The following is a 24,222-nucleotide window of genomic DNA, read 5'->3' on the forward strand; positions in this document are numbered from 1 at the left end:
TAAAAAAGATTTTGTTTATTCATGAGAGACACACAGAGAGGCAGAGGGAGAAACAGGCTTCCTGTGGGGAGCCTGATGCGGATCTATCCCAGGACCTGAGGACCATGACCTGAGCTAAAGGCAGATGCTCAATCACTGAGCCACGCAGGTGCCCTAATAAATGAATTCTTAATATGTTTTCAATTTTATTACAGGATAAAAACAGCTTATTTGGTGTTTTAATTTTTTTATTATTTATTTATTTAAAGATTTTATTTATTTATTTGAAAGAGAGAGCAAGAAAGACCACAGGTTGGGGGAGGAGCTGAGGGAGATAGAGAAGCCGACTCCCCACCGAGCAGGCAGCCAGGTTCAGGACTTACATTCAGGACCTTGGGATCGTGACCTGAGCCAAAGGCAGACACTTAACTGACTAAACCACCCAGGTGCCCTTATTTGGTATTTTAAATTAATTAGTTAATTAATTGATTGATTAATTTTTTAAAAATATTTTATTTATTTACTCATGAGAGACACACACAGAGAGAGAGAGAGAGAGAGAGAGAGAGAGAGAGGCAGAGACACAAGCAGAAGGAGAAGCAGGCTCTATGCAGGGAGCCCAACATGAGACTCGATCCTGGGTCTCCAGGAGCATGCCCCGAGCTGAAGGCGGCCTAAACCGCTGAGCCACCTGGGCTGCCCTATTTGGTATTTTTAAATAGAATATTGGATTTGGGTTATTTACTATATTTTTGCATGGTTATAAATAAAATGGGCCTTTTTTTTCCCTTCCTCTTTATTCACATTTTTAAACTCAGCACTTTGGAAAGAATATAAGGGTGATATTTTAGAATCAAACTCTAGCGTCATGCAATTAGTTGCATAATGTTTTCACTTTTTCTATTTCCTTGAACTATTTGTTTAATACAAGAATAATCCCAACTTTGTGGGCCTGGTGGAATCTAGCTATAAAGACAACTGAACTGAGAAAAATTTTAAAGGGAGATGTCTTTAATATTTCAGCATATATGCTAGCTGTTGCCTTGGTCACCTTCTTGTTCACATTTTGGCATTTTATATATTTTAACAAACTTACTCGTTTCTAAAAAGCCAGCTTATTCTAAAGGAGATATTGGGCTTTTAAAGAAAAGAATGTATGGCTAGTTAGATTACTCTAATTTTATGCTCTCAATCAGAGGCTGTATGTGCAAATCTTATTTGGAATTAGGTTGGCCACATACTTTCAGGGGGTCTGAGTACTGACCAGAACCTTCCTAGCATCAGTAAATCTCTAATACTGGGGTCTCGGCTGTGTCTACAACTTTATAGATTTTTTTTTTAAAGATTTCATTTATCTGTTTATGAGACATACAGAGAGAGGCAGAGACAGAAGCAGGCTCTCTCAGGGGAGCCTGATGTGGAATTTGATACCAGGACCCCATGATCATGATCTGAGCCAAAGCTAAACCACTGAGCAATTAAGGTGCCCCACAACTTTATAGATTTGTATTTGAAGCTAACTTGAGGCCACCTGCCAGAAATGCCTATAATTCTTCAAGGTGTCTATCTTCTCTGTTTATCTAAACACTGCTTATTTGCCCCTCCCTCCTGCAGACTGCTCTCCTTACATTTTCCACTATCTTTTTAGAACAGGGATTCTTAATAGAGGGCCCAGGATAGGTTTCTGGGATGCGACAGGAGGTCCTTAAAACTATTTTTGTGTTGGAACACCTGGCTAGCTAGTTGGTGAGCCTATGGTCTTAATCTCGAGATTGTGAGTTCAAGCCCCACATTGGGTGTGGAGATTACATAAAAATAAAAAAGATAATAAAACAAAACAAAACAAAGCCTATTTTTGTATTTATGATAAACTTTCTCAGGGCAAGCATTTATAATTTCTATTAGATACTCAGTGTCCATGTTTCCAAAGTTTAATAATCACTACTTCAGAATGTTTTATTATAAACAAGTTATACTTCGTCTTTCACTAATTTGCAGAGCACTCCATTAAACTATTTGCTCCACTCAGAAGAATCCTTCCTCTGTAGCCACACAGAGAGGAGGCTATTTATTCTCTACCACTCCTGTGACTTGGGTACAAAGGTAGGTTAGCATTCCTTTCTCTCCCCAATAGCCCATCTAGATAATGTCTTCTTCCCTCACATGCAAAAATTCTGCTCTTCTGAGTCACTGTTATCCAGCTCTATCACTGCCAGAGAGTTTTGTCATCTGAAGGCCTACTGGTTCTTTCCCAACATTCATTCACTGGAGGCTCAGGGCCTGGCTCCTGGCTCAGAGCCTTCTCCACCTCCTATTCACTATAGATGACCACATTAATTCCATCATAGTTCCTCAATGTCACTGACCTTCATCTCTCCCATATATCAGCTATTCACTTCCATGGTCATCCAGAATCTGTATTCACCGCAAAATGCTTAGATTCCGAAAACCTAAACTCCAATGTTAGACTCTGAACATAATTTCCTGTTCTCTTTGCTCTCTCCCCCTCACTCCCACCATATTTCTTCTTCAGCTTCTTTAGCTTCAGTGCTTTCCTCTCAACCTCTACTCCCCACACCTCAAGCTGTTAGTCATCTCCTGCCTTTCCTTTCTTTCTTATTTAGATTAGGGTACAGGAGCCAACACATCAAAAACTGTCTTTCAAGACCCTTAACTCTCATCATTCCAGCTTCTTTCCACCTACCCATTAAAACTGCAAAACTAATTTTATACTTGGCCACTAAATACTGCTAGACTAAATACTGCATTTGTGGATTGATATTTCTGCAAATTTATGGTCTCCAGTCTTCACTAGGAACCAAATGTTGCCAGTCAACTTACTGCCTTTTAAAATGCCTACTGGAGATTCAAAGCCTTATGCCAGAACGATCCTCCTAAAATTTAATCTAATTATGTTCACCTCACATTTAAGCCCTGTAATGACTCTCCATTGTCTCCAGGATGATGTTCTATTGTCTTCATATGGGCTGGCATCTACTTTCCTCTCTTTCCTTATCATTAGTCCCTAATTCGTGAGGCTACCAATATACAACCGCTATCTCTCCTATTAGAACATAAGTTCCTTTAAAGGAGGACATGGATCTTATCCATCTCTTTTTCCCTCCTCAGGGCCTTCTATGGTGCCCAGAACATGAGAGGTCCTATGTAAATGTTTACCAAACTGAATTATATGAATAAAATGTTATCAAGTTTTCCTAAAGATTTAGTATCATCTCAGGAGATGATCTTTTGATTGTTAACTTGGTGAGTTTTTTAATATTTTCTAGACCCTAACCTTTGTTACATACATATGTTGCAAACATTTTTTTCTACTCTGTGATTTGCTTTTTACTGTCTTAATAAATGTCTTCTGAAAACATAACAGCCTAAGTTATTATTTTAATGTAGTCAATTTATAAAATATGTACTTTATAGTAGTACTTTTTGTGTCCACTTTAAAAATATCTTCCTCTCTTCCAGGTCATGAAGATATTCTTTCATAAGCTTTACTGTTTTGTCTTTCTTATTTAAATCTCATTGCTGTTAGAACTTGTTTTCTAGTAAGGTGTGAGGGTAAGGGATATGTTTTGTTTTCTTCCAACAGATATTAATTAAATTAAATAGTTTTAAAGTGTTTTAGACATTTGAAAAGTGCTTATTTCAATGACTTTTAACTTTGATTATGTGATGTTTAACTTATTTCTATTGATATATAACTGACACAGGATCGTGCCCTAAGCCAATGGCAGGCGCTAAACTGTTGAGCCAACCAAGGATCGCCTGGACTTACTTATCTTATAATTCAAAGTTTGTACCTTAAATATTTTTTTCTTTTTGGTACCTTAATCTTTTAATTTATAATGTACTTTTAATTCATACTGTACTTAGAGAGTTTGCTAACTGGGTAAATTTTATTAATCCTTTCTCTTTCCTATTTATTATTAGAAAGACCACTATATCTGGACCAATAAAGTTTATTAATGTAGGTATACTGATTAGAAATTACTGTAGTAATTTTATACTTAAATGACATAACCTATCTTTTAGGAAGCTATTTATTTTAGTTTAGGTTCTTTCCCATTTCAGGCACATGGCCATCAACTGCTCAGTACTCTCATTATGAACACCAGGTTAATGCACTGGGTATTTTCTGAAACTATTTTAAATGCCTTGCTTTTCACATTTTCCTATTAAGTGAGTCTTCTCAGAAATTATAAAACAAATATTTTTTATCATACCATTTAAGTATAATAAAATTAGGAAAAGTAATAATTAGAAAGGATATATTAATAAAAAGCATCTTGTAATTTAATAGAACACATTCTTGTTCCATCGTGCTAATGATTTTATTCTATAAATCTCTAGTCAAATTAAACTCTAACAACTTTGAGTATAGATTAATACTAGTTCAGTGTAGGCCTCCTTTTAGGGGACCAGACTGGTCTAATGTTAGACAGGATTTTCAATGCCTTGAAACAATTAGGATAATTATGAAGATATCTCCAATGCTTGGATTCCTTTTGGACTTGGAACCTTCTAGTACTTTAAATTTCTGTTTGTTTATCCCAGTTAGATTATTACTGCTATGTACTTAGCACTAGGCTAGTACCTGCTATATAGTAGGTGCTCAAAAAATGAATGAATTATTAATTGCTTATTAATTTTGTCCTATTTTGTCTTATTAACTGCCATGTACTCAGCACTAGGCTAGTACCTGCTATATAGTAGGTGCTCAAACAATGAATGGAGGAACTTAAGATCTAAGTTAATAAACTACATATTCAGAACTTAAGTGGCACAAATATTTCTGTATCCATCCTCAGGAATATGGAAAAATCTCTGGACTGTTTGTATGCCATGAGAGATCTTGGAATGGAAGAGGCTAAAATCCAGGCTTAAAGGGTTAGCTCATATTGAACCATACTCAGGGCACAGTGAACTCAGATATCCACACACACACATGCATATCAAGTTAATTCCTAACATTTTCTTTTTAGTTGGCTGATGGTTAACGAGAGGGCTTCCACAGTTTGGGAAAGTGAAAGGAATGGTTTTGGGAAACTAGCATGGGAAAATGGGAAGGTAAGATGTCTGTGCATCATTCAAGGCTCCCTGGCAGTTTTCTTGTTTCTTCCTTTTTGTGTACAAGTAAATTTTGCAGAAAATCAAAGAGATTATAAAGTTTGGTCATATATATGCATTTTTAAGATTTTATTTTTAAGTAATCTGTACACCCAACGTGGGGTTCAACTTACAACCCCAAGATCAAGAGTCACATGCTCTACTCAAACTGAGCCAGCTGGGTGCCTTAAGTTTGGTCATATTTTTTACCACAGTGCTAAGATAAGAGACATACTGGTTTTAGTATTTCACAATTTTGTTCAAAACAGAGCAACCTTCTGTGTAAACACATTAAAGAATGAACATGGCTTCTCAATTAAAGAATAAATAATATTTTTGTTATCCATAAGAGTACTCTTCTCTATGGGGATGGATAATTGGAAACTGGACATATACTGACACACTATTTTGTGTGGGGGGCGATTAATTCTAATAATTTCATGATCAAGACAAAGGATACAACCTTAGTTCAAATAACTAAATATTTATGGAATCCCTAACCATGTGCAAAATACATAGGGAAGGGAATAAGCCTTTACTGTTTTATGTATTTTGACTTAGCTGGTATAAAGGAAGTGCATCAGGAAGAGAAGCAGCTCTTTATTTTGTGGGTAAATTTCTGGGACATAAAAGCACAGATGTCCTTTCCAACTCCAGACACAGTACACATGTGTTGTTTTTGCCTGACCAGAACTCATTTTTCCCTCTGGTAATGAGCCACTCCTTTAGCACTTCAGACCACAGAGTACAAGTGGCAGTGACCCCTGCCTGCTCAAACCCACACCCCTGAAATTCACAGGTGGGCACGTTACCCAGATCTGGCCAGTCAGAACATCACAGGCTCCTAGCCTCAGGTACTTATTCAGATATGGGCAAGTGAGACTCATTTCTTGAGTTCCAAATGGAGCTATTGAGAAAACAGTTTTTTTGTTTGTTTGTTTGTTTGTTTTTTCCTGTGAGGACATTGGGCTGGATAAAATGCAAGTCTGAAATCATCAGTGACCTTTGCTATCATGTGAAAAGAGCCTTTTAGAATAAAAAAGGGGAAAAGAGAACCCAGAGATAGAGTTATCATCACAATTGCTGGGGTACCTATCTGCCATGACAGAAAGAAGACCTACCTTGATTTTTCAGTTAAATGAGCCAAGAAATTCCTCTTTTTTTTTGCCCTGGCCAGTTTAGGTAGGATTCTGAGACTTATAACTGAGACAGCTCTAATATAAATATCTAGGAGTCTTTCACTCACCGCCTGACTTGGCTCTGTAGAAATTGAAGCTGAAAGTCCTAGAAAGCTGGAACTCTTGCTGGCAATTACTGAGAACTGTCTTGACTGAAGGGAGAATACTTCTGTTCTTATTTCTCTGTCTCAACTCTGAATCTAATGTAGGTATGTCCTACAATGTCATTCTTTTTAAAAAGCAGAAAAACAGCGGTGATACTCACTGGTCCACTTCCTGCAGTGAGATTCTGCAGAGCTCCCAAAGATGCTTCTTGAGTGTAGTTTCGGACACTCTTGGCAATCAAGGACAAGTACATCCGTATCACGATGGAATGCCACAGCCATTCCACACCCTTTGGGTTGCTCTTTTCTTCTGGCATTGGCATGTCCTGATATTGCTAACCACATATACAAAGAAATCCAGAATTAATGCCTTCAAGTGACTTCTACAATTCCACACCCAAACTAAGGGACCAGAGATGCCATCTAGTCTACAGAGACTGGTAATTTGCATAATAACAAGCCCCAGAAATGGAAAAACAAATGTGTATGATTTCCAACCAGTTAACTTTTAGCTCACAACGACTATTTCTCCTTAACAACACTCCGGAGGCTCCCCAACTTTACATGTCATAGTGAGAAAAACTCGAAAATTAAGCATGAGCTGTACTAGAATAGTTTTCAGGCTGCTGTTAAGCTAAAAGCTAAGTTAGTCACAACCACTGTGAAGATAAGAAAAACAGGCCTCTTCCCTCAGTCTTGTGAAGTTGACTAGGATGACATCAGGGTTCTAAGTTTAGCAGTTGCTCTCCAAGTGTACCATGATAGTCTGAGGAATAGGGGGGTTACATTCTTCCAGTTTTCATGAAATGCCAGTATAGACAGTATTCCTTCAGATGGATGTACTTTTAGGCCAAACACCAGGTTGCTTTTAATGTTAAATAATTTATACATCATTGGCTATGCTGTATTAAGCTCATTTTCTTTCTTTTTTTTAAAAAAACCTTTTTTTAAAAGATTTTATTTATTTATTCATGAGAGGCAGAGAGAGAGAGAGAGAGAGAGAGAGAGAAAGACACCGGCAGAGGGAGAAGCAGGCCCGATGTGGGACTCGATCCCAGGTCCCCAGGATCACACCCTGGGCTGAAGGTGGCGCTAAACCGCTGGGCCATGGGGGCTGCCCTAAGCTCATTTCCTAACTTATTAAGCATACAGCAGTATGATATAGTGGCTAACAATGCAAATCTGGAGCCAGACTGCCTGGGATTGAATTCCATCCCCTCGACTAATTTTTTGGATTTTTCTGGGAAAATTAACTAACCTTTCTGTACTTCTGCTTCCTTGTCAATAAATGAGGATATTAATAATACACACCTCCTACAGTTGATGTAAAGATTAAAACAACTTTAAATTGTGCCTGACATTTACTAAGTACTCAGAAATACACACATATACACTTTTTCTTCCAAAGTCCTCCCAATAGGGATCCCTGGGTGGCGCAGAGGTTTGGTGCCTGTCTTTGGCCCAGGGCGTGATCCTGGAGACCTGGGATCGAATCCCATGTCGGGCTCCCAGTGCATGGAGCCTGCTTCTCCCTCTGCCTATGTCTCTGCCTCTCTCTCTCTCTGTGTGACTATCATAAGTAAATAAAAAAAAAAAATTAAAAAAAAAAAAGAAAAAGAAACAAAGTCCTCCCAATATACCTCTTTTATTTTCCTACTTCGACTGCCAAAACACCCAATACTTTTGTTGTTGTCAGTCTGGATAGTCCGGTTTTGAATATAGATACTCTGGGAGTATCTATCTGGGAGCTCTGCCTCCAGCTGGTAGGAGAGGTTATGAAGAATGCACACACAGTTTTCTGTGGCCTGAGAAAACAGGACATGAATATTAGTCACATACATATAGACATCTCTTTGTAGGTATGCTATCCACAGGATTTACTACCTTCAAACCTTACAGTTTACTGGATGCAGTAGGATGTACTTGGACTGTGTCCGGGGGAGTGGAATGAGTATGGCTAGATCATGAATGGTCAGGAGCGCACTGCTAAGTAGAGGCTGAATTTCTTAAACCACTAGAGAGCCTTTCTAATTTACTTTTGAGAGTGTGTTCAGATAATTCTGTATTTTAAGATACATAATTTAGTAGCCACAAGGAACTGGGAAACAGAATTGTTTGTAGGACTGGTTAGGAGGCTATTGAAAGAAAGGCTATATGAAAGATGCATCAGTAGCAGCATGAGGGAGGAGTGGACCAAATAGGGAGCATTTTGAGGTAGAATGCACATGGTTTGCTGCCTGATGGATACAGGATGTGAGGGAAGGAAGGCAGTCAGAGATTACTCAGATTTCTGCTTTCATTTGATGGGTGATGATAATTATTAAGAAAGACTATTCAGAGAAGGAGCAAGTTTGGGAACAAGGGAAGAGATGACTTTAAGTTCATTATTGCACATAGAGTGCTTGAGCTCCTTTCAAATATCTACATAGAGTTGTTAAATAGGTAGTTATAAATTTGGGTCTGGAAAGTAGATAGAAAAAGGGGGCTAGGTAGATTTTAATATTTCTAAGCATGGATGGGAAATCTTAAGCTTAGCAAATGAGTTAATGAATAAAACCCAAATAGCTACTTCCAGAATACTCTGCAGTGTCTTAGTAAGACAAAGTAAGTAACTCAAGTGAGAGATATTTAACACATGAATCACCTTGTCATCTGGCTGGTAGTCTGCAATGGTTCCTCTGACATAATGGACCAGTGAGTCGATCAGTCCATCACACCTTCTCATCACTTTCCTCCCGTCAGGGCCCGCCGAACTCATGTTTCTATCAGGAAAAACAAACAAACATAAGACTTGAGCTCTGTTATCCAATAGGCCTTTGTTTCAAAGCTTTATTTGATTGATGCTTCTTCCAAGTGTTTGGAAAACTGACAAATCTATAAAAGCATGGCAGACATGTCCTGGGGTCAATTCATTATCAATTGTCCAGTGGTCATCAAATCTGGACACAAACTCTAACTACATTCATATAATATGTCACCATGTCAATAACGGCTTTCTGTCTACCTCACTCCAAGCACCAAGCCCACAGCGTCACTTACTTAATTCGCAATCTATTTTTGAGAGGGTAGAGATGAAGCAAACACCTTGCAACTAAAAGAACAAATGGGGGATCCCTGGGTGGCGCAGCGGTTTAGCGCCTGCCTTTGGCCCAGGGCGTGATCCTGGAGACCCGGGATCGAATCCCACGTCAGGCTCCCAGTGCATGGAGCCTGCTTCTCCCTCTGCCTGTGTGTCTCTGCCTCTCTCTCTCTCTCTGTGACTATCATAAATAAATAAAAATTAAAAAAAAAAAAAAAGAACAAATGGCATAGTCGACATAACAGGATACTATATGTCTAAGTCCCAATCTGTTCTGTATCTTAACTCTAAGTAACTTAAAGTGACTTAAATTCTCTGGACCTCAGTTCTCTCATTTGTGAAGACATGATGTTGGACTCTATTATTTTGGGGTTTTGTAGCTTTCAGTGTTAAACAATTATTGACAAATGTCAAACCAGATGTTCTAAAATGTGATGATTCTATAATTAAAATGGCAGAGAGATGTGACAAAAATGTGAAGTTCTACAGTGTGTAAGACCTAGGTCAAAAGCATGACCTATAAATATCTTTGCACTTAGTCTATTTCTAATTTTGTGAGGCCATGACACCTTTCTATAAACAGTGACTATATCTACAAGTAGAGGTTGCTTCCTTATAGAGAACTGAAACTTATCAAATACAGCAAAGTAATTTATTTTGGGATCAAATTTCAAATTCAGATCATGGTTATATTCTAGCATTACTATTATTACCATGTTCCTTTGGATTAAGATTTTGTCAGCATTAACATTAAAAATTTTTTCCCCCAAAATGTTAATACCTCTGTTAACAAAAATGGTAAAAGAACAGCACCTTCAGATTTTTAGAATTTTGAGAACCACCCTTACTTATTCCCTTCTGTTAACTTTAATTGCAAAGAACTATAAAATTTATCAGACCAGTTTTTTTCTTTTTTCTGATAGGTAGAGTATCCAATGTATACTCAAAGGTTTTTGTTTATACTGTCTTTCATCCTGAACATCAAAAGAACTACAATTCTGAGAACTTTTTGGGTCTTATTTTATTCATCTTTAAAATATATATTGCATTAAGTGATTCCAAAAAGGCTTTCTGCCCCCAAATACTGATTTCAATACATACTATCAAAGAACAAATGTACCCAGTATGGTATCAGGAATTAAAAGAACAAAAACAGAACACACAGCATTGTACCCTGCTCCCATGAAAATCACATCTACAGGATGAAATTGATGACACAAGACTCTTTTTAACCCATAGAAATGCAATTTCATGATTCAGTTTAACAGTTGAGAGGAGACTAATATATATAAAACTAAGGATATACTTAAAATTTAATGGTTGTTCGATTGATACAATGAATTTTCAATTTTAACAAAGTCCTTTCTGTGATTTCGGTTTGATACAATGAATTTTCAATTTTAACAAAATCCTTTCTGTGATTTTGGTTTTCATTGAAGTATTCCAATTAAGATTTACCTCCTGTTTAATTTTTACTGTACCTGAAAACTGACACTTCGTCCATTAAAAAAAGATAATGTTTTATAAATTATAAATTGAACCATTTTCACTATAGTTTTTTTCTCCAGAAATGATCATTTGAACCAAGATCCTGTATCTATTCTCTGAAGAATCCTGATAGAAACTGAAAAAGTGTCTTTTCCAGTCATCTTATTTTACACATGGAGAAACTGAGGTCCAAAGAGTTTAAGTTACATTTCCTGGTGACAGCACATGAGTGGTAAGGTCAGAATAGGAGAGCTATTCTTTATTCTGTTCTCAGGGGCGGCTCCAGAAGAGAGCACATCTCATCAATATTCATTCACTCTGCCATTTGCTTAGCAAATACCATATGTCCCCCAACTCCAAGACAACGTTATCACTTTTTAAAGCTTTCCCTTGACCTTTTCAACCTCTGGCTTGGAGAAATGGCAGTAGTTTAAAATTGCTTTGACAAATCAAAAGGTTTTTCACTAGCTATCCCACTACATACCTTGCAGATGGATGACCTAGCTTTGTTAAACTTCAGGGTGTTTATTTTGGGTGAGAATGGTAATTCACTTTGGCAGTACCGCCAGTTCACACGCAATGACTCTTGTCTTGTAGTTTGGTATTATCCAGACTCTACTTGCTTGAAATGGGACTTATCAGGGTTTTCTGGCAGTTGATACCTTTGTTGACAGAAAGTGTAACCCCACTGCTTCAGTATTTGCTCCTGCATATCAAAAATAGTTCCTATCTTACTCAACTACCCAGAAATATGAATGATAAGGGTGGATTATTTTATAGTGCTATATCCATGAATAGAAGTCACTAGTCAGAAAGGAATTTGTTATTGTACCACTCTGAAAATAAGCAGTAATTATTAAAGTGATATATTTATCTTAAAGTACTAAAATATTTTTCTCAACAGCCAATACTTAAGTTTGTGGGAATCAGAGAATTACCAAGGCTTATCTTAGGCAGAATGGAAGCTTTTACAATGTATCTCCCGAATCCCACAAAGTATTTATTTATAACTATTTCCTATATGTAGCCCAAAAGAGGTTTCATATGAAAAATATCCCAAAGTTATGAATGAAGCAATATTAAATATCAGTATATTGAAAGAGAATGAGCAAATACACTACTCAATAAAAATTGATTAATCGAATTACCAATGACTTTATTAGAAATGTTTACCTTAGTATCTATGATTTTAACTCAATTAAATGATGGGTTTACTTTCCCTGGTATAACCTAGCCAAAGTCTGAGTAAATATGTGGGCAACTTCCAGGAAACTATATGCTCTTGTACACTGAACTTTAAATACCAAGTCCTTGGACTGGGCATTAGAGGTTGGTGGCCAGGGTCTCAGAAGAAGGGAGAAGTGGGGACTATAAACTCTTCTCACAAACACAAGGTTGTTTTGGAGCTCTTCTCTTTCACTGGGCCAGAATGGGAGGACACCAGTTTGATTGGTTACTTGTGCTTGATATTAAGAACAATTTTTCTGGCAATATGACTTGTAAAGGGTGGAAAAAATGGAATCTGAACCTCTGTCTCTGAACAAAACTTTACATATTTAGGAAGATTCAGGTGTTTTATCTAAAAGCAAATCAATGATTCATGACTCTCTAGGACCACTTATCTCATACATTCCTGAGTATTATAATGAAAAGGAGAAAAGAAATCTAAACATCCAGGACCTTGCTAGAATTAAAAAAAGAATGGTATGTCTTTGTTAAGATTGATGACAGGGTGACTAAATCTTAAATTCATATGGCAAACCAAAGAAGAATGGACAATGTCAAATGATAAGAAGAACTGCAATGTAGTGTGTGTGATGGATGTGATAGTAGGCACTTTACAAATACTGCTATCTGTAATTGTCACAATATTCTTTAAATTATGGCATGATAAAATCTCACTTGGAATCCTGACCTGTGACTCTTGTTTAAAATCATAATTACCTCTTTCTAATAGGGCTTTTATTGGCCCTTCCATAAAAAGTTATCTGTGAGTGGCTACATGCAGATATGCTGTTATAGCTAGTTTGCCAGCACTGAAAGAAGGTTTGTTACAACACAGAATGTCCAAAGCTTGGTGTGTGGTGTACGGACAACTAGCTTGGGGAAATGAACACTGTGTGTTAACTATACTGGAATTAAAATTTTAAAAAAAAATTTTAAAAATAAAAGCCTATAATTACTTATCAGATAGGAGAATGGTAGACAACACAATAATATGGTTATGTGAATTTTTTCAAGATACTTAGAATTACCAAAAAGTAATTCTAAGAGGCAGAAATTTTTTTAAATGGGGTGATGTCTACTGATAATAGGTGTAGTCTTCTACTAACACACAGTTTTTATGTGTCTCATAGGCACATAAACATCTATGGGACCAGCCTTCAAGGTCTAACTAGCCTACTGAGAGTGATAACATGAATGGTTTTATAAATATTGTAGGTACATCTTCACATTCACTAACAATTATAGGATTTCTAATATCGTGTATCATAAACTGTACAATAAGGCTCCAGTCCACTAAGCGCTTGGTCAGAGTCCATTCTAAGACCCAACAGGCACTTGATAAGAGATTGGTAGATAAGGAGGCGTCCTTCTTCCTCTTGTTATTTGAGATTTAGGTCTGGGCTTTTGTTTATCTCTCAGCTGATATATATCAAACAGTTGGGCCTTGTCTGTGATTAACCCAGAGAAAGCAGCAGAGGCAGCTTGTTATTGCACAGAACAAAAGGGGAGCCTCATCTGAACTGGCAGAGGGACAAAAACTCTTTGCCAAGAAAAGGACTTGTCTGTTACCCTAAAGTCAACGTCAACATCAGTTCCTGAAGGTATCTGCAAACATCAGCCAATGTTAACTGTTTGGTCTGCAAACAGAAGCATCATTGGGAGGTAGAACAAAGCTCTCCCATCCACACGTCTTGTTCCTTCCAGGACAAGGAACATTAACCAAACCAAGATATGTCAGCATCTATTACACATCAAGGAAGCAGAGGCAGAGGAGGAGAAAATCTAGCCTTAAAAATCCTTTAGTTTTGCTTTCTTATATTTTTTGGGTCCTCCAAAAGTATTCTGAATAATCAATGTAGCCAGTAATCATCTGGTTGATAGGTAACAGTTATTTCCATCAGATTTAGCTGGGTAGAATGCCAAATTCCTTTTCAAATCAATTATAAACAGCAAACTAATTTTTAAAATATGCCTAGGCGGGGCACCTGGGTGGGTTAGTCGGTTAAGCATCTGCCTTGGGCTCAGGTCATGATCCCAGGGTCCTGAGATCGAGCCCCACATTTGGGCTCCCTGCTCAGTAGGGACTCTGCCTCTCCCTCTGCCCCTTATTCTGCTTGTGCGCACGCGCGCTCTCTCTCATAAATACATACATACATAAAATCTTTTTAAAAAATGCTCAAGAGCCACTGGAACTTCAGTAGACTTTCTTGATACCTAAAGGTGTCGGACCAGGACTGATGAAGATCTCAAGACTTGGAGTAAAATCATATGATGCTCAGATAGTCTCCACCTCCAAGACAGGCATAGATTTTAACTACAGGATAGCAACAAAGTTATCGACTACTTTATCCAAATATACCAACCTGGGCAGCCCAGGTGGCTCAGTAGTTTAGCGCTGCCTTCAGCCCAGGGCGTTTTCCTGGAGACCAGGATGGAGTCCCATGTCAGGCTCACCGCATGGAATGGAGCCTGCTTCTCCTTCTGCCTGTGTCTGTGCCTCTCTCTCTATCTCTCTGTCTCTCATGAATAAATAAATAAATAAAATCTTAAAAAAAAAACAAACCCAAATATATCAACCTGCTCATTTTTTATAATAATAAATTACAAAATTTTTAATAGCAGTTCTGACTATGATAGTCAAGTTTTTTAGAAAAGACTTTCAATGACATAAGATATAATTAGTAAGAAACTACTTCCAATTTAAGCTATACACAGAGTATTTTTTAAACATGAGGATGCTAAGAGAGTAAATAAAAGGTCTCACACAAGAAAAATCATCTTTGTTAACTATGTAAGGTGACAGATGTTAACTAGACTTACTGTGGTTATCATTTCACAATGTATACAAATACCAAATCATTATGTTGTAACGAAACTAATGTGTCAATTATACCTCAAAAAAACAAGGAAACAAACATAAAGGATGCTTTAAAAAAATCCCTGAGAACAACATTCTTGGGAATTGTTGTTGTTGTTGTTCGGACTCAAGTCATACACTGATATAGAAAGGCAAGCAAATATAATTCTTTTTTTTTTGTTTGTTTTTGTTTTTGTTTTTTGTTTTTTTTTTAAATTTTTATTTATTTATGATAGTCACAGAGAGAGAGAGAGGCAGAGACATAGGCAGAGGGAGAAGCAGGCTCCATGCACTGGGATCCCAACATGGGATTCGATCCCGGGTCTCCAGGATCGCGCCCTGGGCCAAAGGCAGGTGCCAAACCGCTGCACCACCCAGGGATCCCCCTTTTTTTTTTTTATAATTCCTTTTGATATAATAAAAATTATTCTTCTGTTTCCTTCATTGATTTTTCTTCCTCCATATTAGTCCTTTTCATGTATCCTTAATAATTATCCCAGGGCTGAGACCAAAGCAGGTAGTCCGTATTTATGAGTTGATTGATAAGAATAAAGAGCTTCCCTGGCAAAGAGGTCTGTCATTATAATCATTGAGAAGTACAACTCTTAATCTGGGCCTATCTGCTAAAGGCACGAATAGGACAGCAGAAAATTTAGTCTGAAGAACTGAGACCTTTGCAATGGTTGTAGAATTGGACAATTCTAATGCAACCTAGTCACTTAAGAATACTGGGTTCAGGGATATCAGAGAGGGGTGACCAGGTAAGCATAGCCATATTTGTGTGGTTTGATGTTTGATTTATTTGTTTTACTAACTTAATTACTATTGAGAGATTTCAAACTGATCATTTAAACCCCTGAGATTTAGCTTATTAAACCAATCACTTTTTAAAACCAAGATTTTATATATCTATTTAAATACCATTTACATCTTTTAAATTTACTTGAGAAGTTTACAAAATAATTAATTAAACTAGACATTTGTCTGTATATTATTGGGGAGCAAGAGTTCCTCTCCCCTCTGAGGTCCTTCTAGCTGGACTAAAAATCAAATTGACATGAGACAGAGGAAGAGGGGAAAATCAAATAGCATATGTACAGAGAGTTCAAACAGTCATGGAAATTCTAAAGACAGGCAAAATGAAGTATATATGTTATTCTAAACTAAGGATAAAGGGGCAAGGGTCTGGGACTTCAGAAAAAAGGAATGTAATTCACAGGGTGAAAAAAGAATAGATGTTTGGTAATGAGATATCTGTCCTGCCATATAGATGGGACACTCAGATAAAATTTATCTCTGCTAATAATCCTTACTCTGCGAAAGACTCCCAATTTAGAGTTTTTTATGTAGTTAATGCAGAGGCAAAAGTTTCTCCTGAGCCCACAGGGTCTTGATTGCCTTTAGCTCAAAATAATCTTCATGTCAAAGTATCGAGTCCCACATCAAGCTCCCTGCATGGAGCCTGCTTCTCCCCCTGCCTATGTCTCTGCCTTCTCTCTCTCTGTGTGTGTCTCATGAATAAATAAATAAAATCTTAAAAAAAAAAAGTCACCCATCTTAGAATGGCCTATCCTTGGCCTCCACAATATCTAAAATATACAACATATAAAATACAATTATGACTGATAGTATAACATTGCTAGAAATATTGCCAATTCCATTATTTATGGTGTAGGGGAGTCATTTTTTGCCACTTTGACATATTATTTTAAGCTGGTTGTTTTAAAACAACAGCAAACACAGGAGAAGTTCTGCAAACCTAGTGAAAGTTACTTTTTTGGAAGAGACATTTACATTTGTAAGAGAAATCTCCATTTGTAAGGGTGTCTCTCTGCTATATCACAAAGAAGGGGGAACATTCTAAATCTCTAGAAATGTATCAAAGGAGAAAGCATGGATTTAAAATGGTATAAGGGCCTTATTCTTGTTTACTGTGCTTTGCCTGGTAACCTCCCTTAACTGACTCCTTACCCCCAACATCTTTGTCTTTAGCTGATGGTGATATTTAAGGTGATGGTTTTAGCCATTTTGGGAAATTACTCAGTTTTCCTGGCTTCTCCCATGTATATAGGAAGTATACATATTATTAAGCTGCTGTTAGAGTTTCTCCTGCTAATCTGTCTCAAGTCAATTTGATTATTAGAACAGCCAGAAGAACACTGAAGGGTAGAGAAAAAATGTTCTTCTCTAACAACAGACTTCATATTGCTTATGTTTACACATCAAAGGAAGAACTTTTTTTTATACCAGACAAGACAGAAGTATTTGGATATATTAAAATTTTACATGGAGACAGTTTTTTTCCAGAGAGTGGGTATATTGATATTCAAGACCCCTCTCCCACCCCATGACATTACTTTTAACCCTAAGGCTAATTAGGAACAAGACTGATAGATAGTTACAGCTTTTCTTTCTAAAGGTATTTTGCTTCCTCTGACCACTCAAATCAACTCCAGTTAGATTTATAGTGCTAAATGACAATGGAAGTTTCTTTTAAGACAGTTATACATTTTAGTACATATGCATTCATCAAAACACATTTACCGGGCAGCCCCGGTGGCGCAGCGGTTTAGCGCCGCCTGCAGCCTGAGGTGTGATCCTGAAGACCAGGGATCAAGTCCCACGTCAGGCTTCCTGTATAGAGCCTGCTTCTCCCTCTGCCTGTCTCTGCCTCTCTCTCTCTCTCTCTCTCTGTGTCTCTATGAATAAACAAAAATCTTAAAACAAAACAAAACAAAACACATTTACTACACCATGATGTAGGGAAAACTGACATTTAAGTAACTTGCAAGAGAAATGTATTACCAATTGCTTTTCTTCTTTAACTGGTATCTATAGGCACAAAATACAAGAAAAAGAAAAATCATCCTAAACAAAATGGCAAAATTCTAGGGTGGCCTTTGATTATGGCAGTAAGATGAAGGTGCCAATTTTATATGCCTTTCTCATTATGACAATACTGAAAAATGATACAGATGAATCAGTAATAGAATGAAGAGCTGAAGATAGTAACATTCAAATACCTACTTATCCTTTAACAGCTTCTTAAATGTGATTCTCCAATTAATTTTTCCCAACCCTCAGGCAACAACAGTTAGGCAAATGAATGCCTCCAGAAGAGTCTTTCATACCTATTACACTTCTTATCAAATGGATTGTGATTTTCTCTTCAGGTCCCTGTCTCTCCCACTAAACCTTGAGTTCCTCCAGGGCAAAGGTAGGTAGGTCAGAGTTCCCTTTGAAATTTCAGAAATTTAAACAGTGCTTTGATTATAGCAGGCATTCAAGAAACAAATACAGCGTTAGATAAGAGGAGGAGGAAAGACAGACCAAGTGGTAAAATACCAAGAAAACTGGACCAGTTTCTTTTCTCAAATTTCTGATAACGGTCTGTAATTGTGGGAGAGTCACTGTCACTTAATTTCTTCAAGAACGAAGGAGACTGCTAATAGAGGCTGTGGAGATATGTTTGTGTTTAGCCTGAAGTGTCTTCCAGAACTTTGAATCTTCCTGCTTTTGGAACAAGTATATTTTCTCCATTCTTTACTGACAGCTTCAACCAATCCCCATGGCATTACACCTGTCCACCCACCTAAGTTCAATCAGAACTCTAAAGGCCCTCTAATTTCTGACCTCTAAGTTGTTTCCACCCCTTCTACTTTAAGAGAAACAAAGACCCAGGGAAGACAAGGAAAGACAGGAAAGAAGGAAGGAAGGAAAGAAAGAAGAGAAAGAAGCCATGAGAACAACATGGAGGAATGGAGAAATAATGATAAATCTTTGGTAGAAATTTCAAACTTCCTCCTGATAATGATCCTTAGTTTTATTTGTCACAATCAAAGGTTTTCCAAAAGTGTGCCAATCAGTGAGGGGGAACATACTGATTTGACAGCCATGTCACATCAATTCCTAAGAAGTTACCCATACTAAATAGAAAAGCAAGGGCTCACCACAATGAGTGTGCACGTAGGAGGGGTGTTAAATCAAAGGTGGCAGCTAATGCTTTTTGGTAATTTACAATTCTATGATTGTCACATAAGTCTGGTAGAATCTGAAAATATCTGAAAGAGCATTCTACTGACTGCAATAAATTATCAAATATCAAATACTGTTACACTTTTCACCCTAAGTAAATGAAAACAATTTGAAAAAAAAAGGGGGGGGCATTTTAGCATGTTTTCTTCGTTCCAAAAAAGGGAAAATGCTGAGGTTTTGTAATACCTTCCAAGAAAACAAAGGAATTGTTTCTTCTTTGAGAAGGGTTGTGTATTAAAAAAATAGGCTTATACCCTAATTATCCACTTTTTGATGTTAATTAACTAATAGAAATTCAGTGCCAGTGGTGTGCTAGTACACGTTTATTTAACAATCAGCTTTCAGGATGCCCGGGTGGCTCAGTGGTTGAGTGTGTCTGCCTTTGTCTCAGGTCGTGATTCTGGGGTCCTAGAATTGAGTCCTGCATTGGGCCCCCTGCAGGGAGCCTGATTCTCCCTCTGCCTATGTCTCTGTTTCTCTGTGTGTCTCTCATGAATAAATAAATAAATAAAATCTTAAAAAGAGGACCAATCTAAACCAAAACAACACAAAAACCATCAGCTTTTTAGGAGCAAGGGAATGAGGAGACCTCTGACTTGTAGCATGTGCCAATTTCTGTGGTGTAAATACAGCCACCATGTCTGATTTCAAGCTACCAACATGATGTCACTGCCCGTGGAGTTATGAAGAGATGTTGACAATTGCTTTTGCTGGTTCTAGCACATATTGGAGGGTATCATTTTATCCTAACTTGGATTTTACTACTCATTATTGCTAGGATAGTATTGATTAAGGAAAAAACTCTGAAACTTGCATGAACATATTGTTTTACTCATTGCAAAATTTGTATCACCTTTCAATGAGTAACTTCAGTCATGAAAAGTATGTTAATTCCAAAGGGACCTAAAGAAAGCACCAAGGCCCATGCAGACAGATGCTAATCCTGTAGATAAATGATCTGACACCTGACAAATATGCTGTACCTGACAGTGTTGGTCTTTTTGAAGGATAAACTCTGCATGTTCTCCTACGTGAATGCAATTTCACTGTACCAGCTCTGGGTATGCAGAGCCAGAGTCACTGCTGCAAGTTCATTAACAAAGCAAACATCTCACCTGCAGAGCAGATTCATTCTACACCATTGTTATGTGCAGACCAAGCGAAGTCCCTCTCAACTGATCTCAGTGTCAAGTTAGTAAAGGAAAAAAGTCACTGGTGTGTGCAGTTTTTCTCCAAAGTAGATTCAAAAAATTTAGGTACATTAACCTGAGTCAACCACAGTGCCATGTTACTGCTCATGTTGCCAATTCGTTGTTGGCTCTACACCCACTGGAGGGAGAGAATACTTCAAATATACTTAGAGCATTTAAGATATTTGCTAACATTTATGACCTTCTTATTCAGTAAGATTCACTCTTGTTAGAACCAGTCAGCACCTGTCTTAAAATCTTTTTAGAGAAGCTGTTGTCATAAATAAACAACTACTTGGCAGATACCTCTACTGTAATGGAAATTGAGACTTTGATCTCAGGTTCCTTAGAGGTCTTGCATTCTGCACATCATCTCCTAGTGGATTTTATACTCATTGTGACAACATCTACCCTGACATTGCCTCCAATGCCATCTCCTCTCCTGGAAATATCTCCCACTTCATAGGCTTCATCCTCTGTATCTTCTCTGTTTAATATGAAATGCAGTAGAGTTTTATTTGCATAGAATTTCTGAAACAAAAACAATGAGACACAGATGTAATGCCCTTAACAACACTTGAATGCGACTGTAAATTGGCCTACCTAACCCTGTGTGAGGCTGCAAGTCTGTGAAGGGCAGAGGTTTTATCCACACCAGCAAAGTCTGCAGAAATGGGACAAACATGAGTGTATGAATGTATTTGGCTTTGGAGACAGGCTTCCTGGATTTGCATTCCAGCTTTGTTTCTTACTAGTTGTATGATGTTGGGAAAAAATCACTTAATCTCTCTTAACCCCTCATATATAAAATGGGGAAAGCTCACTTTACAAGGGCTGCTGTAAGAATAAACTGAGAAAAATTCCCATAAAGCATTCAGAACAGTCTAGAACATAATTCACAATAAATGTCAGCTATTATTAATTGCAAATTAGGTGAAATAAGAACAGATATTTAAGGATATACTATGGCATCCAATTTTGTAGATATTTTGCTGTAATCTGCTTCTTAAAGTAGTTCAAATCAGTGGTTTGGCCTTGCTTTGCAAGTGCTATTTGAAATGGTGTCATATTGATGGGAATGTAGTCAGCGATTACATCTTCTGGAAAATGTGTGTTAACCAAAGTATTGCTTCACTTAAATTATCCAAGTCTTTTATTCCTCATTCATAATGGGAAATGGCAGAAAGAAATTTGTAACATTTTTGTCTTTATTACATTATTCAACACACCTTTCCTGTTAATATTATAATTATTTTTCACACAGAATTTATCATCTTTCTATCCTCCTAACCACTAGTCTTGCTTACAGAAGAAAAAAATTAACTCCTTAATATGACCTTCAAGACCCTCAACAATCTGGCCTTCACCTATGTTTCCAATGTCTGATTACTTCCTGTCACCAATTTGATATTCTTGCAAGACGTTATTATTCACCCAGCTTGTCATGTATTTTCATTTGCTCACTCATTCATTTACTTTTTTCATTCAAATACTTTATCCTTGCTTACTATGTATGTCAGAAATTTTGCTAGGTGTTAGGGATTAAAGATAAAAAGAATGCAGAGGCTTGTTTGCATTTGTAGAGAATGAGCCCAACATGTGAGTTAGAAGAGCAAGCAGAGAGGAGATACAAATTTAAAAACAGAGTGAGTCCATGGATGCTGAATTTCTGTCATAATCCTTGAGGTCATAGTTCCTGGTGCACTTCCTTCACTTCCACAAGTGACTATCAACATCTCATCCACATGAGCCAATGAATCCCTACTTGGCTTTAGCAAGAGTTTGAGTTGAATAATTCATTTTGAATTGAAAGAGTCCTGCCACTTGAAGAACTCTGATGTAATACGGTGAGGCAATGGGAGCTACAGAGAAAATTTTGAGATGCAAAATACTTTTAAATAGATCAAAATGTGTTATTAGATCAAAAGCACAATGAAAACGCAGTTCTAGTGAACAGTACAGAAGATGGATTCAAAGAGACCATTTAGGCACCTCTTCTGCTGTTCAAGGAGTTAGTCCTTAGTCCTTAGAGAATTTCTGACTATTGAAATAATCCACCAAGGCCTAGTTCATTTGGCACCTAGTCTGTAGTGTCTTTCTGATCCCACTCAGCGGGCATGAATGGTTCTTTGTTCTGCATTCCTGCAGCACTTCACTTGTACCTCTGACATCAGGCCTCTCACAATTCAGCTGCATCAGAATCACCTGGAGGGCTTGTTAAAACTAGATTGCTCAGCCCCACCCTGAGAGTTTCTGATTCAGGTCTGAGGTAGGACCTGAGGATCCTAACAACTTCTAGGTAATGCAGATGTTAATGCTTCAGGGGCCACTGCTCTAACATATTTCATTGTAAGCTGTGTTCTAGTTCCTTTGCTCATCTGCATCCTCTGCTAGGTTAAAAGTTCCCTAAGGATTTTCTTACTCATCTTTCTAAAATTCTCAGTACCTAATATAAAACTTTATGCAAAATTAGTATTTGATATGCTGTGTGATTAAATATGGAAATAAGGCAAACATTCTACCATAATAAATTCAGTTACAGTCTAGATTTCTTCAAATAATGAACTGTAACTAGAAAAAAAAAGGCAGAATATATTCTGACTTTTCATGGGCTGCCTAATTTTGATTACACCTATTTTTAAAATTTATTTTTAATTAATTTATTTTAAATTTTATTTATTTATTTGAGAGAGAGCGTGCACGCATGTGTACACATGCAGCATGCACATGCAGCCCGATGCAGGGCTCAATCTCATGACCCTGAGATCATGACCTGAGCTGAAATCAAGAGTCAGAAGCTTAACTGAATGAGCCATCCAGGTGCTCCTGATTATATCTTCTATTTGATTTAATCTTTGCACATAAAGTACAATGATTATTTTCAAATATACGAAAGCTTCAAATGCATGATCTCAGAGAAGTTAGGACTAGGATTTTCCTTCCTCCTGCATGTATTTTTATTTCCTCTCGATTTAGCTGGCATCTGACAGCCCAAGGGAGAAAACATTTCAAGTATTTTTTCATCCCACTATTAAGAAATGCTGATCAAACTAACTTATTTTGTAGCTGTTCTTATGGCAAAACATTCTGTCCTTTAGGCTTTGTTGCCTTGCAGCTACTTTAAAACATCTAGAAGTAACTTTTAATTACGTAGGTAAAAGACCTGTATACTAACAACAATAAGACACTGATGAAACAACCAAAGATGTAAATAAAGGGGAAGATAGATCATACTCATGGATTGGAAGAATATAGTTAAAATGTCCATTCTACCCAAGGCAATCTACAGATTCAATGCAATTCCTATTAAATTTCCAATTGCACTTTTCATAGAAATAGAACAAACAATTCTACATTTTGTATGGAATCACAAAAACCCTCAAATAACTAAAGCAGTCTAAAGAAACAAGAGCTAAGCTGGAGGCATCACACTCCTTGATTTCCAATTACATTACAAAACTAGAGTAATCAAAACAGCAAGTGATACTGGCATAAAAACAGACACATAGATCATTGCAACAGAATAATGAGCCCAGAAATAAACTTGAGAATATATGGCCAATTAATTTGCAACAGAGAAGTCAAGAATACTTGTGGAAAGTGGAGAGTGGAGAAAGGAAAGTCTCTTCAATAAATGGTGTCAGGAAAATTGGACAGCCCCATGCAAAAGAATGGAACTGGACCATTATCTCACATTAAACACAAAAATTAACTCAAAATGGATTAAAGACTTGATTATAAGACCTGAAACCATACAACTGCTAGAAGAAAACATAGGCAGTAGGCTCCTTGACATCAATCTTAAAGATTATTTTTTGGATTTGACACCGAAAGTTAACAAAAACAAAAATAAAGTGGGATGGTATCAAACAAAAATCTTCTGCACAACAAAGAAAACCATCAACAAAATGAAAAGGCCACCTATGGAATGGAAGAAAATATCTGCAAGTCATATATTTGATAA

The 24,222-nt window shown here is 37.2% G+C and overlaps 1 protein-coding gene across 1 annotated transcript in view; it reads right to left on the minus strand.

Annotated features, from left to right (window-relative positions):
- The window catches only part of PKP2 (plakophilin 2), an 87,215-nt gene that overhangs the window by 12,114 nt on the left and 50,879 nt on the right, over nt 1-24,222 (minus strand). Inside the window, exons 7-9 of the mRNA XM_038577246.1 lie at nt 9,027-9,144; nt 8,023-8,187; nt 6,544-6,717 (exon numbers count right to left, since the gene is read on the minus strand). Of these exons, the coding sequence (XP_038433174.1) occupies nt 6,544-6,717; nt 8,023-8,187; nt 9,027-9,144 (457 nt within the window). The remainder of the gene's footprint in view (nt 1-6,543; nt 6,718-8,022; nt 8,188-9,026; nt 9,145-24,222) is intronic.

The sequence above is a fragment of the Canis lupus genome, chromosome 27 (assembly GCF_011100685.1).
Source record: "Canis lupus familiaris isolate Mischka breed German Shepherd chromosome 27, alternate assembly UU_Cfam_GSD_1.0, whole genome shotgun sequence".
Lineage (NCBI taxonomy): Eukaryota > Metazoa > Chordata > Mammalia > Carnivora > Canidae > Canis > Canis lupus.